This window comes from Rhinopithecus bieti, unplaced genomic scaffold (genome assembly GCF_001698545.2).
Source record: "Rhinopithecus bieti isolate Rb0 unplaced genomic scaffold, ASM169854v2 scaffold_2439, whole genome shotgun sequence".
NCBI lineage: Eukaryota > Metazoa > Chordata > Mammalia > Primates > Cercopithecidae > Rhinopithecus > Rhinopithecus bieti.
This window is the reverse complement of record NW_016804232.1, coordinates 194,611-210,243: the sequence shown is the minus strand read 5'-3', so window position 1 is coordinate 210,243 and position 15,633 is coordinate 194,611. Positions and strand designations below refer to the sequence as shown.

At 39.8% G+C, this 15,633-nt stretch overlaps 1 protein-coding gene across 3 annotated transcripts in view; it reads left to right on the top strand.

The window, feature by feature from the left end:
- The window catches only part of AMPH (amphiphysin), a 256,655-nt gene that overhangs the window by 130,566 nt on the left and 110,456 nt on the right, over nucleotides 1-15,633 (top strand). For all 3 annotated transcript variants that reach the window (XM_017867370.1, XM_017867369.1, XM_017867368.1), the window contains exons 3-5: nucleotides 1,771-1,825; nucleotides 11,215-11,309; nucleotides 14,579-14,674. In XM_017867370.1, the coding sequence (XP_017722859.1) occupies nucleotides 1,771-1,825; nucleotides 11,215-11,309; nucleotides 14,579-14,674 (246 nt within the window). The remainder of the gene's footprint in view (nucleotides 1-1,770; nucleotides 1,826-11,214; nucleotides 11,310-14,578; nucleotides 14,675-15,633) is intronic.

Below are 15,633 nucleotides of genomic sequence, written 5' to 3'. Positions count from 1 at the left end.
TTTCTGCTTTGCCATTCTGATAGAACCATTGTGTTTGAAGTTCATATGTGCCAGCAAACGGACTCATCCTAAGCTTTTGTCTGGTAGTAACTGGGTTTATAGAGCTACAAAAATAACCTGAGCTTTACTCAAATACAGAATACCTCACCTCAGTGTTGCATAGATTTCAAAGAAATAATGTCACTATACCTGCACAATGCAAGTGTTATATGGAAAATATCCTAATTCAGAATCCCTTTTGCTGTCAAGCATAGTCTTATTTCTTTTCAGTTTCTTTGTATTAATCATTATCTTTAAATGTGATGGGCATTTGTTTTTGTACTCCAACACTTTGAATGGCGGTTGCAATGCTAAATGTAATCTGCCTTGCAGTGCATTTTTTTCTTTTTTTTGCTTACATATTTTAGCTCCCCCACTAGATGATAATGAGGAAAGAGGGTCCCCCCACCACCACTCTTTTGGGCAAATACTAACAGTGTTTGTTAAATTGAACATGACTATTGAAATTATTGAGCTCAAGGTGGAGTCCTGTATGCTAGCTCTCTGCAATTCTGTTAAATGACTATGCAATTAAAATGCATGCATGTTTTAAATAGATTTTCAGTTGTAAAATCATAGAAGCTACTGTTGGTGCTCAGACATATGCCCCTAGTACCTACTTTTTCTGAGCCCACCAGACTGACTTGCCAGCATTGGTAACTCTTTGCCTGAGGGCTTCTCTGGTTTCTGGAGTCCTCTCTGCCCCATGTAGATATATTGGGGAATTAGTGTCCCCTAGGAGCAGCTCTAGAAACATAGCTGACAGGAGATATTGGATAAACGCCTCAGCTTCCTTGCCTTTCAGTTAGGGTATCTATAGGGTGTTTCATTGACACTGTCTTCCAGAGTTCCCCAGGGGAACTGAAATCCAGTTGCCCACAGTGGTAACTTGCTTGATAATGCTCCCTGTATCCGCTGTCTTCCCTTCTTTTCCTCGCTTCTCTACTCTCCTATTGGCGTTTCTTTGATTAACTCCAAAGTAAACTATTTGCAGTCTCATCCTAGTTTCAGAGAGTCTCGGAGTTTCTAAAAAGGTATCCAAACCAAAACAGGCATTCATGTGTCAACATTTACAATTTAACAGTTTCTCTATTTCAGTGCAGTCCAATAAAAATATAATGCAAACTACATAGTTTAGAATTTTCTAGTGGCTACATCCTTAAAGTGAAAAGAAAGAGGTGAAATTTTAATAATGTAGTTTAACTCAATAGACCCAAAATATTATCGTTTTAACATGTAATCTGTATAAAATTAATGAGGTTTTTTGTTTTTTGTTTTTTTTTTTTTGGTACTCAGTCTCTAAAATCTGTTGTATAAAATATACTTACACTGTAAATGGAAAATACCATTACAGTACGTCTCAATTGCAAGTACTCACAGCCATATGTGGCTTGTGGCTACCATATTAGATAATGGTGATCACTTCCCTACTATTATAACCCATGTGTCAGAATCTAGAAATTTGATAGCTCTTGAATTAGAGGCTGTGTAATGAATTGTATTGTCTAATAGCAAAATCTTGCCTTCTCCTTTTGCTCTTTGAAGTGGAATGAAATTTCTATAAATATCTAGACTGATGGACATTATTGCCTTGTTTAGTCTGTGTCCACATATTTATGTTTTTTTCAAGAATGAGATTTTGGCAATAGTAACTTTGAGACTTAACACTTCTTAGATGTTTTCATGCAAAATATAGACTAGATGTTTAGCATCTGTGCTTGTGTTTTTTAGGCAGAGGGTACCAGACTTCAGCGAGAACTCCGAGGATATTTAGCAGCAATCAAAGGTAATGTGTATGAGTTGTTTACTGCATGTTACTAAGCACAGGTTGTTCTTGGAATTCATGAGTGACAGGATTAAGTGTTAATTACAAAGCCATTTGGCTTCCTGGCAAGATGGGTGCTTGAACACAGGTGGTCCATTCCACCCACCCCCAAATTCCCATTGAAATGATAATCAGAATATATAAGGAAAAAAATATGTCTGCCCTTATGCTGGAAACTAGAAATAAATGCCACCTACATGCCAAAGATTTCCAGGAAAATTTCTTAGAGTGAGCCTGAGACCTTGTTTAAGAAAAGCTGCAGCTGGCTTACCTCCTGAGGGAGACCACATCCCAAGAGTGGAGCACTCACAGACTCTCACCTAAGCCCTCTCACTGGAAGGGGCAAGACATGGTGGCAGAGGCAGGTGGAAGATGATCAGCAAACATGGCCCTGGACTGGCTGTGACTTGTGTGGACTAGCAGCACTTGCAGCCCTACCGACATGCAATGCACGGGCATAGAGAGGCCCCGGCATGAGTTTCTGGGACTCAGCCATGTAAGGCAAGGAAATGAGGCCACTGGAGGAGGGGGAAGAGAGCAATAGGGAGGTGGGCTCAGCCTGTGCCTGCTATCCATCATCACGCTGCCTGCCCTGAGTCACAGCCAAGTGTGCCCATGGATATGATGTATCATAAGGCAGATTTTGTGGGGAAAGAATGGATCATCTGACAAAGGGTATTGGAAAACTGGCCAAACACTTAGAAAACAGTGAAATTCTCAACCTCACACTTTACTCCCTCCTTCCTAATTCCAGATATAGTAAAGATGTAAATATGTTGTACTGGACTCAATTAACTTCAGTAGGGATGGCACCAGGTTCAAAAGGCCGAAAAAGGGAACCAGAGTCAGCAAACAAGACACAGGATTTTATTAGTGGGAAACTTACATACAGAGTGGGCCCAATCATGGCAGGGCTGGGCAGGAGTATCGCACCGCCAAGTGGTGGCAGGCTGGGCAGGAGAACTGCATCCATTTGCAGAAAGCAATGCAGTTTCTGTAACATTTTCGCTTAGCACCCTCTACCTAACAACCTCCACCTGGCAACCTTCGTTTAACCCAAAACACATGGCCTCAATCCCCTGTATGGCTCACCTTCCACGGCTCAGATGTTCCTTGTAGACAAGGAATGAATCTCTGGGTTGGCCACTCCCAGATTTCTTAGCTCAGAACTCTGAGCACATATTCAGGTGCATCTACCATACAGGGTGATTCTCAGGGTATGCTTAAGTTATCACTGTCAGGTGTGTCTGCCATGTATCACTATGCAAAGAAATGTGCTAAAGTACTAGAAAAAAATACAGTAAATTTAGTCTCCAGGCTCTAGAGGTCTTTATAAGGGTTACTCGCAAGGCAGAAACCCATAAATCTCTCCATAGAGATGGAGAAATTTGACCTCATAAGTATGTAGACCTTAATATGTTTTTTAAAAACACCATTTTGGCAACATAGTTAATGAAAGTAAATCAAGATATAAAGAGCTCAGTGAGTAGACTAAATGAAGGTCAATTGGTTAAATTAAAATTGGGCAGAAAACTCTAAGGAAAAATTAGCCAAAGAAGAACTATAGATGGGTGATAAACACAAAAAAGCCTTATCCTCATGAATAATCAAAGAATATTAAGTAGCGTCGAAAAGAAGATTTTATCATTTTTCCTCCAAATGTTCAAAGACATTACAAATAAAATACTGCTGTATTTAGTACTGGTAAAGCTCTGGGAAGTGGACTCCATTCATGTATTGCCAGGAGGATAGCTTTTTTGGAGAGCAGTTAGTAAAAACTTTTATTTATTTATTTGGTATGCTTTTTGACATACCAGTTTCATTCTAAGAATTTATTCTCACAGTTTTAATGTGGATGTGTAAAACTGAATACAAACATGTTATTAAATAATGAAATAATAAAAATATAATAATAATAAAATGGCCAAAATAATAAAAATTGGCAAAATTGATTTTGAAACTAAAATATATTTATGAATTTTATAGTCCAGGCATAGCATTTTAATTCTCATGACAGCTCTATAAGGCAGGTAGTTTTATTATCTTCATTTTATCAATAAGAAAAGTGAGTTACTGCCAGGCACAGTGGCTAACACCACCTTTAATCCGAGCACTTTGGGAGGCCAAGGTGAGGGGCTCACTTTAGGCCAGGAGTTCAAGACCAGCCTGGGCAACATGGCAAAACCCCATCTCTACTGAAAATACAAAAATTAGTCAGGTGTGGTGGCACATGCCTGTAGTCCCAGCTACTCAGGAGGCTGAGACAGGAGAATTGCTTGAACCAGGGTGAAGGTTGCAGTGAGCGGAGATCATGCCACTGCACTCCAGCCTGGGTGACAGAGTGAGACCCTGTCTCAAAAAAAAAAGAAAGAAAGAAAAAGAAAAAGTGATTTTTTAAACAGAGTTTAAATAGCTCATCCAAAGTTGCATGCCAAGAAAACAACAAGACCAGATTGCATATTTCGTTCTGTGTTTCTCCAGAGCCCTGGTTTTATCTATTGTCTTTTACTGCCTTTGAACTACATGACCAATAGTAGGCATCAGTTTCACAAGTCAGAGTTCATCTATACAATGGGATAATGGCAGCCTACTACTATTACTTTTTCGTGAGCACTTACTATGTGCTAGAGTCTGTGCTGAGCATTTTAGGCACATTACCTGTTTCTAACTTCCCAACATAGCCGTATTATCAATGTCATTAACTTGATTTTACATTTGCAAAGAAGTAAGTCTCAGAGAATTTAACTTCCACAGCTTGATGGAGCTCATCATTAATTACTGCCAAATCAACCTTAAGTATTTGTAACAGTTCAGTCAGAAAACAGAAGCCACTCTAGGTATTTCTTTTATTATTGATTTAGGATTTGAACACAGAAATCATACATTATTTCTAGCATAGGACTTTTTCTGGGTAGTTGATTTTTTGAAAATGTGGATAAGTTTGTTGAATGAAAAAATGAGTTCTCTTTCCCAAGTCTATTCGATTTGGTCTGTGCTGCTTATAAAGCGTGCTGCTTTATAAAGACTGGCATAATTGTTTTCCTTAATGTGATCTAGAAGAATTCCCTGAGGGAGAGGCTTGAGCTCCGGAGAAAAGCTGGGTAAAGCATCAAATAAGCCTTTTTGGCAGACTGCGCCTGCACTCCAGGGCTAGTGGCCATGGCTCCGTATGAAGGAGAAAAGAATTCTCTCAGCTTTTCCCCACCTTGGGTTTGCTGATTGACTATGTTAACAAGTGATGCTCCAAAAAAGAGATCTCTGTTTAGATTACTTTGTCTATAGCTGATTGGAATGAAGTTTTAAACAGGCTACTACTGAGTTTCTCAGAGCCCTTAATATGCTAAAGTCAACTCCAGAAATCCCGTGGGACAGGCAGGAATTCCGAGTTTTTTGACTGCAGGACCCTTCTCTCTTCTCAAAGCCTTGTGAAGAATGAGTAGTGTTCCTGGGAACACATTTTGGGTTTTGGGACCAAACTTGAAAACAAGGTATATGCCTGTGTTAGTCTGTTCTCACACTGCTAATAAAGTCATGCCCCTAGACTGGATAATTTATAAAGAAAAAGAGGTTTAATGGACTCACAGTTCCACATGGCTGGAGAGACCTCACAATCATGGCGGAAGGCAAAGGAGGGGCAAAGGCATGTCTTGCGTGGTAGCAGGCAAGACAGAGTATGTACAGGGGAACTCACTTTTATCAAACCATCGGATCTCATGAGACTTACTCACTATCATGAGAACAGCACGGGAGAAACTCACCCGCATGATCAGTTACCTCCCACTGGGTCCCTCCCACAACACATGGAGATTATTACAATTCAAGATGGGATTTGGGTAAGGACACAGAGCCAAACCATATCAATGCCTTAAGTAGATCATAATTTACATTTTCAAAGGTTTTCATGGGTAATTTTTCTTGTTTTCACAAGGACAACTCTGGCTAACTAACCCTGCTGTCATGCAGGTAGCATCAGGGCAGCATGGGAGAAAGTGATATCTAGCCCTGGAGAGTCATGGGTCCTGTCGCAATTGTGGGAAAATCATTAAGTCTCTTAGTTGCTTTGGGGTTCCTCATCTATGAAGTGCTTCATGTCTCTCAGAAGCTCCCAAAGACCCCAAAACTGGGATTCTGTGAAGTTGGGTTAAATGAATTCTAATCATTTCATTATGACTGATCTCTGGGTGGCTTCTCCTCTGTGGGTCTTTATGATTTCTGCGGATGCTTAGGCTTTGTGAGGCAGATCTCATGCTTGCATTCATTTTAGCAGCAAACACGTCTGGAGCACCATTTGTGCACCTGACACTGTTCTAGGACAGGGAGATGCAGAGATGAACAAGACATAGTGCCTGCTTGCAAGGAGCTCACAACAGAGTGGGGAGACAGTTAAATAAAAAAGGCCAGATGGGCATAGTAATAGGTATTTTAATAGATACGTGCATTGAGTGCCATCATAAGAGAGGACAGACTCCCACCTTAGGAGAGGCAAGAGACTGGGGCACGAATGGTTCTTCCAAGGAACTTACATTTGAATGAACCCAAGAAGTGGGGTCATAGGTGGCCATCAAATGGTTAGGTTTTCTAGAGAAAGATAGATTTCAGAGGGACATTGCAGGTGGAAGAAACAACTGGACCAGGAAGCAGAAGGAAGCATGGGTTCTTGAGGGAACAAACAGAGCAGTTAGATGCAAGCAGAAAATTGAGCTGGATGAAACATGGAAAGGCAGGCAGCATTTATATAAAGAAGTGCTTCATGTATCATATCATATGGGAATTTTATTCTATCAATAGACAGGAGAGTCATTGTTAGAGTTATTGTAGGCAAGGGAAAAAGTCCCATGATCAGATTAGCATTTTAGAAAAATAGTTATTGTGATTGTGTGGAATTCAGGCTAGAAGAAGTGCAACTGCATGGAGATTTAGTAGAAGTCTAGTCCAATACTTCAATAATACTATTAGCTAACACTTATTGAGCACTTATGTGCTAGGCACTGAGATAAGCATTTGACATGCCTCAGTTTATGTAATTTTCCCTATAACCTTGTGGCAGGTATATTTATTGGTATTTTACACTTTGGAAAACTGAGGTTATAGGTGATTAATAATTTGCCTAAAATCACACGGATCACATGTAATGGAACCAAGTTTTTAACAAAGGCTGATTAATTGCAAATAATAGTCTTAATTATTTTGTTACGTTGCCTCCAAAAATATTTTGTATTAGATGGCTGACAATAGCTTGTACCAGCTACTTTGCTAAACCCTGTTACGTGGATTATGTTATCTAATCTAAATCATAGGTGATGAGTACCTAATCCAGGGAAGGGCAGTGGGCAGGGAAGGAAGGGGCTGGATTTGAGAATCAGGTGGAATTGGTGACTGAGCTTTGGGAGGATGAATCTGGGATGACTTCCCGTGTTCGAACTGAAGCAACTGGGTGGCATTCATGAGAACTGAGAAAAGGAGACGAAGCAGGTTTGGACAGGAAAATTTAAAGTTTGTTTTTGACATGTGAAGTTTGAGGTATTAATAAGACATCCAAGTGGAGATGTACAGTAGGAATTTAGAATTGGGAGTCACTGGCATGCACATGCAGCGGGGGCCAGACACATGGATGATGAACATGCCAGATCTTTCTCTAAATGGAGCACAGTGCAGGTGGTGTCATTAATAGTTTTTGTTTATGTGTCTTATGTGTAGGCATAACTAAGGGGTAGGGTTGACTATTCTTGAGTTACTTCACCAACTGCCTATTTTATTCCAACTCTTGGTCCCATCCTTGTTCTCCTTGAGAGTCTAAGAAAAAGATGCCCACTCTTGCTTTCCTTTGAGGCAGCTGCTGTCTTTTTACACAACTCTCTTCTAAGCAATGGGACAAAGCTGCTAGATACTTGCAGTATTTTAGACGTTCTTTTAATGGTTTATCCTTGCTGCTGGTTATTTATTTTAACTGATGTTATTTTTAACTAAAACACATACTCTCAGGCTATTTAAGCAAGGAGTATGTATAAAGTAGTGCAATCTATGCAACAAGTCTTAAAGGATGAAAATAGAAGCTCACAAATTTGGCTGCGAATGGGAATAGACAACATTTTATGAAATGTCTTGGAGAAGGTCCAAAATTTTGAAGAGAGTGAAGTGGTTCCCATCCAATAGTAAAATAATAATAATTCTTCTATATCTGATGCTGGGCATTTGTCTTACAGTTTTAGGAATCACTAATCTTTTAAGAAAATTTGGATATTGTACATTATTCAACCTCAGAGGTAGCATTTAGCACCTATTCTGCTTTGATGTTGCCAAATTACTCTGAAGGGAATGTGTATTTTAGCTTTTTTTCCCCCATCACACTCTGTCAGCAGAGTAATCCCTAAATCCCTAAAAGCTCTGCCAGTCTGGAGCTAGGCTTGCAGCCTCTCACCTGTGTATCCATTAAAGTGCATCCTATGGAGGAGATGTTCTCAAAGCAATTTCCATGTCAAAATGGCTTCTGTCCAAATGATCCATCACCACTTATCCACCCCGTAATTAGTAGTTACTTTTGGCTGTTAATAGGTATATTTACTGCAACATCGTGCTTTTAGTCTTGATGATTAAAGTCTTATATAATTTCATTTTAAGGTTATATTCATGATTTTCTTTTTCATCACAAAGGTTATTTGGCCTACAGTGCCAAATTTCTTTTCTTCTCTGAAGACGTTGTTAAAACCTATCTACACAGCTATGTATAGTTTCCGTCAGACTTAAGACAAAAATTTAAAGAAAATGCCGCAAGTCTTTTGGCATCTGGATTATAGAAGGGGGTCCACTAGTGACTAACCCTTGGTATGAATTTGAGGGATATATTTCTTGATAGAGATTTGCTTGTACTTGGGTGAGGGTGAATTTGGACACTTGGGATCATGTAGCCTCCACCTCAGTGTTGACCATATCGTGAGAGAGCGCATCCCCCTTGCTTGGATTCAGAGTGCCAGGGGTCGGATTCAGGTTTTGTCTCTTGTTTGCTGTCCCTTCACCTGCACGACTCTTGTTTCATCAGAGTCCCCAGAGTCTTGAGTTATACTGTTTCTTTCCTACCCCAGACTCTTCCAGGGCTTCATCTGATGGTGGTCAAGTCACTTTAGCTCATGTGGGCAGGATACCTCATTGATAAGGGCTTCCTGGAATGTGCCCAGCGATGCTCTGAGGGAAGGGAGATGTTCTGTGTCTAAAGAGAACACAAGTGCTATGAAACTCCAAGTTACATGTGGACTTTTATACATATTTCTCAAGGATATACTTCTGTCATTTCAGACATCTTTTAGTTTGTCCTTTTCTCTCAGTTGAACCCAGAATTAGCTACCTCCAATCCAACAAGGATGTCAAGTTTTCAGTTTAACAAATGATTTTCATCTTAGGATTCACTGACCTTAAGTTTACAGGATGTGTTTTTTATTTCTCATGACAGTGCTCTGATTTTCCTCTCCTCTCCCTGTTTCCAGCCCCCTTTTATCCCTGCTAGTCCTCGCTAGGTGGGACCTGGCCACATTGATGTCTTGGCCTCAGCTTCCTGAGTAGCTGGGATTACAGGTGTGTGCCACCATGCCTGGCTAATGTTTTTTTGTATTTTTATTTCACTATTTTGGTCAGGCTGATCTCGAACTCCTGACCTCAGGCAATTCACCTGCCTCGACCTCCCAAAGTGTTGAGATTACAGGCATGAGCAACCGTGCCCGGCCCATCTTCACTTTTCACCCTTAAGTTTGGAATCATCAGGGAGCAGAACCGTACGGTGCCTTCTTAGCACACTGTCTCACCTCATGATTAAGACTGTGAAGTGGGAAGAGCAAGTCAGGGGACAGGTGGACTGAGCAAGGCTCGTATCTACCTTTCCGCTGTCAGGGAGAGTCTTCTGCCAGAGGCGTGTCTCCAAGTCCCCAGCTCTTCCTGGCACTTTGTTTTGCTCTCAGCCATGAACTGTCTTCCTGACTTTTCAGTACATACATTAACTTTTGTGCAGGGGGTCCTTGGGGGAGACTAAAAAGGACTGGGTGATACTTTATGTCACCATGTTGTGCTCAGAAGCATGTATCTTTAATGTTGTTCTTTAATGTTGCAAACCATAGTTTTGCAACGTATCAAATGTATCCCTAATGAAAATTGAGACCCAAAGGCTTAGGAACCCTAAAATTTCTAAGAGTTTTGATTTAAAACTGCATTTATAGTTTTAAATAATACAGCAGGTCTTCAAATAGCATAGTTTCATTCAATATCATATTGTTATAATAACGATGAGAAAAAAAAATCTCGGCCAGGGCCACTGTCTGTGTGGAATTTGTACACCGGGTTTTCTCTCAGTACTTTGACTTCCTCCCACGTCCCAAAGATATACAGGTGAAGTTTACTGGCGTGTCAGTGAGTGTGGGTGTGTGAGTGAGCGCTGCGGTAATACGCGTCTTGTCCAGGGCTGGTTCCCATCTTGTACTCTGAGCCTCTAGGAGAGGATCTGGTCACCCATGACCCTAAACTGGAGTAAGCAAGTAAATAATTATCTTACTTGTTTTTATTAATCTTTCTTAAATGTATGTACTGCTCTCATTTATTTCAATGTTCAATATTAGAAGTGTGTTGACCTTTAGTTAGAAGTTTTGTGATGTGTCTGTGAAAAATATGTCCCGGGAACTTAACTCTTATTTATATGAATTAGCCTTGGGTAAAATGGGTTTCATTATTCTTCATATCAATTAAAGTCACACTTTGCAAGAACCTATAGATGACATTAAGTAAGGGCTTACTATACTGGCAAATGACATTTTTTTCTTTGCTCTTTGTAACAATTTTAGGTCACTTAAAACTTAAACATTTAACCACTTTAACCGTGTTTACCATTTTAGGCCACTTAACCACTTTTGACTGTTATGCCCTATAATCCTATTAATTTTTACTTCTAGTCCCTTCTAAAAATGCTTTATGCCTTGTATTTAAATTCATTTAGGACTAATTTTAGTTTGAGAACTCTGCGGTTTTATGGACCAGTGTTCTTAGCATCTGACACCACTTGGCAAGTGATAGCACACATAATAGGACACATGATGATTATTGTGGTTTTCAGAGTAGGATATTTGTTGATTTTTCCTGAGACCCCATATCTATCAGTATCAAGTGAATAATAGAAAATGCGCAATGTGATAAGTCTTAGAAACCCTCAAAGAAAGATAGGACAACAGATACAAGCAGCAGCTGTGGCTTTATAATTTTTCCTTAAATGTTTAGCAAGTAGTCAATATTTTTCTCTCACTTAAAAAAGTGGAGGAAGGGAGAAGAGAATCCTCACCCATTTCTGTGTAACAGGAGTTGTTTCTCTCCGACACTAGGCATGCAAGAGGCCTCCATGAAGCTCACGGAATCGCTACATGAAGTCTATGAGCCGGATTGGTATGGGCGGGAAGATGTGAAAATGGTTGGCGAGGTAAGAACTGAGGTGGCTTCCATGAGGGTCCCACGGGCCTTGCCCAGTCCACCTGTCCCCTGACTTGCTCTTCCCACTTCACAGTCTTAATCATGAGGTGAGACAGTGTGCTAAGAAGGCACCGTGCAGTTCTGCTGCCTGATGATTCCAAACTTATAGTGAAAAGTGAAGATGGACCGGGCGTGGTGGCTCACGCCTGTAATCCCAACACTTTGGGAGGCTGAGGCAGGTGAATCGCCTGAAGTCAGGAATTTGAGGTCAGCCTGGCCAAAATAGTGAAATAAAAATACAAAAAGATTACCCGGGCATGATGGCACATGCCTGTAATCCCAGCTACTCAGGAAGCTGAGGCAGAATTGCTTGACCCCAGGAGGTAGAGGTTGCAGTGAGCCAAGATTGCACCACTGCACTCCAGCCTGGGCAACAGAACAAGAGTCCATCTCGAAGAAAATAAAAGTGAAGATGATCATAAAATCACTTGGGTAGAGGGCAGTATTTTAAGATTCCTTTTTGCAAAATAACAATATCACTTTTCTGTCCTCTCTACAAGCCTTAGCAGCCCATTTCTAGCAGACATGGATCACAGTGTGAATTGTGTCCCAACTTCACCCCCTCATCTCAATCCCCCTATTGACTATCCTTCCCCAAATGCAGGGACAGGAGTTCAGAAGAGCGTCCATTCCACTTTAACACCAGCTAGTCCATTCACAGATATTCACTTCATGAAGGCAAGCACAAAGTCAGAGTGTTAAAAGGAATTTGACTTCAGGAAGGCTTTGGCCCTAGACATGTCTTAACACCTGAAATCAGGTTTCTGGCTGGGGGCTGTCTGGCTGATGGGGAGTAAGTAAGTGGGTTTCGCTTTGTGGAAAGCAGAATGGACCAGAGACTGAGTATCGCTTTGTGATGTTGGACCAGTTGTTTAATCTTCTTAGGCTTTAGTTTCCTCATCTACAAAATGAGAAAAATAATTGTACCTACTAATAGGTAGGTACTTATTGCCTTTGTGTGGATGTCGTCTACCTACTCAGTGTTTGGAATGTGTTATGATTACTGACATGAGACAACTGCCAGTCACAGATTGTCTCACATCCAAGTTCTTTGTTAAAACAAAGAGCAGTTGCTTGTCATGTCTGCTACTCCAGGTGAGTTATTGCAGCTCATTTAGGTACAGATGACCTAAGTTCGATGTGGCAGCCAGAGCTCAGGGGAAGGTCTGATAGGTGATGCACTGAATGTCTGTGCGGCTTTGGAAAACAGGTGTTAACAGCAGAGTCCTAGGCTGCTCCATGACAATTCTGACATCCTGACATTGAACTTCATAATCTTCTTATAACTGAGATACTAACAGAGACTTATTTATGAAGAAAGCGCTTGTTGGTTCTTTTACATCTTTCAAAAACTTCCAGGATGTAGGTTTGGCCAAATCAGACCGCACACATTACTTTCAGATGCAATTATTAAGTAATTGCATCTTCTCATATTTCTTCAATTAAAACATAGTATTTCAACATCATGTTGCTGAACACTTTGTAAATTTCTAATTAGTGGTATAACTGAAAATTCATCGCGAAAGAAAAGAATTTTTAAGGGACTAATAGAAATTTGTATTAATAACTTTTCAAAACACTGCATTACATTCTATGTATGGCAAAGGCCACTGTTGGCATTTCTTTTTTAAGGAAATGGCTGTTATCCTACCTTGGTTCTTGCAGCTGCCAGGATTTTTGGAATCCTCAGTTACAGGTGCAAATATAGGTTCTTGTAATGATGAAGAAACTGAATACTGCGTGTTCAGAGGGTCTACTCACGTCAGCAGTTGAGCCTTTTTAAACAGTGGATTTGAATGTTTTGGTCTGCATAAAATTCTTGAATTGAGATTTGTAAAATTAGGACTACTTTTCAAAGTGTGAAAAGAAACAAAAGCAAATTTTAAAAGTGTGTGTGAGTTAACAAGATGAAAATTTATGTCTCACATAGAGGAATTTAAAGGTCGGCAGTCCAGGCATTGCATATTGGCCGCACAAGTATGAGGGGCCCATGTTTGCCATTTTTAGCCTGGCTTCAGGGGCAAGGTACTCTCTGAGCCCTGGCCATCAGCTCTTGTTTCTGCATGCCAGTTAGCGAGGAGGATGCAGTCTGGAAGACAGCCCACTCCTTCCTTCTTTTTCAGGACACTTCCTGAAAGTATATCCCATTGTCTAGAACACAGCTACATGACCGCATGTGGTTGCAAAGGAGTCTGGGAAGTAGAGTCTTTATCCTAGGTGGCCAAGTGCCCAGCTAAAATGGGAGGTTCAGTTAGTAGGAAACAAGAAAGGATAGAGATTGGGTAACAAAGAGCAGACTCTGTCAAGAGACCCAGAATGTGCTAGTGAGAGAAAACTGAAGATGACATTCTTGAGTACCTGCTATTTGCCTGAAATTCTGTGAAGCACTTCACATTGCTAACTCATTTAACTGGGGAAATTGAAATTCAGGGAGGTCTAGTTCCCCGAAGTCACACAGCTGGGATTAAAAAGTCCTCTGGTGAAGTAGCCCGGTGTGATAGTCATATCATGACTTTCATATCATGGCTTTGAGTTCAAGGAGACAAATCTGAGTTGAAACCTGTGTCTGTCATTTATCAACTGCATAACCTTGGCCAAGTTATATGACATCTCTGGGCTTCAGTGTCCTCTTCTGTACTGTGGAAATAACAAAGTCTTTTCTCATAACACAATTGTGAGAATGCCTTAACATAGTGACAGTGGGAATACTAGTTGTAATAATACTAATACCTAATATTCATTGTGTGTTTAACGTAATTGATACTGCATAAATGGTAAGACCTTTCCCAATATGACTGTAACTTTTCTGTTTTCCCTGTGGAGGATTCAGAAATGATTTGTTGTTTATTTCAGTGTAGATTGTGTTCTAATTTCATGGAGTGCTTCAGAAGCAAATTGTCTTAGTGGGATTATTCTCTTAGCCCCGAAGTCCATCTATAGGGTTATGGGGATCTTTTGAAGTTTCTGCATTCTTTGGTAATTTAGAATCAGCAATACAATTTTAATGAGCTAGCCTGTTTTGTTAGCTAGAACCAGTGACCAAATTGCCTTAAAATGTTATTGCATTATTAAATGATTCTCATTCTTCCCTAGCATCTCATATCTGGGAAAGTATTGCTTGTCTAATTTTATAGTTTCAGATACTTTTTAGGAGTTTGGTGAAAGGTATCCAATTAAAATAACTCAGCAGTGGTCTCTTTATTTCTTTTTTTATTTTAGAAATGTGATGTGCTGTGGGAAGACTTCCATCAAAAACTTGTGGATGGGTCCTTGCTAACACTGGATACCTACCTGGGGCAATTTCCTGACATAAAGGTATTTTACTCTGTATCTATAAAGAAAAGAGTTGAATGGGGTCATGTAGTTATTGAAACATGGGCAAGAAAAAAATTATTAAAGGTCCTCAAACTGACATCAAAGATACCTGGTAACTTTTCATTTATTTAAGCATGGGATTTTTATATTGTTCCTATCAGTTTGAAAAGAAATGTCATTACAGAAATCACATTTCGCCTTTAGTGAACTGCTTCAGCTTTTATTATTCTACAGAAGTCTTTTTAAACCCATAGATATAGAATCATAAACCAGAGCTGCCAAAAATTCCAATCTTCTTTATAATCAAAACCTTTTATTATATAGCATTTGACAAGGATTTCCATTAGAATAACCAGTAGTCACAAGGAAGGGAGAAATTCAATTGTAAATATGAGAGCAAAATCTGATCTTTCCTTGTTTACTGTCTGTTTTGCATGCATTTATAGTGAACCTGGAGAGTTTTTCTCTCATTGAAATTTTCAGGTAGAAGGTAAAATGTTAAGATATAAGCATTTCAAATACATTTGCATCTGGACCTAAAAATATTATGTCTAAAACACTGATCTTATTTGACCCTTGAATCTATTACAGAGGTAAATGGACAAGTGAAGGATTGATATTATAGATTTGGAATTGACTCTGCAGGTAAAGATGGCTTTTAAACTAACAGGGTTGGTACATGGTAAATGAACCTAAATGGATCAGACTAGATGTGTTAGACCTATTGACAAAATGCCACAGAGAGCAAATCCAAACAGTGGGTTTTCGATGATGTTACCATATTAGGCAGCAAAGTGCTTTATTGAGTAGTTGGGCGAATGCAACCTCATTAACAGGTGTGAATTGGGTTCTAAAAATTCTCTGATGAATTAAAAAATGAAATTATTAAAAATTCTTTAAGACCGTGTGCACCAGGGAACATGTTTTGAGACATCCTCAGATAATTTTGATTAGTCCCT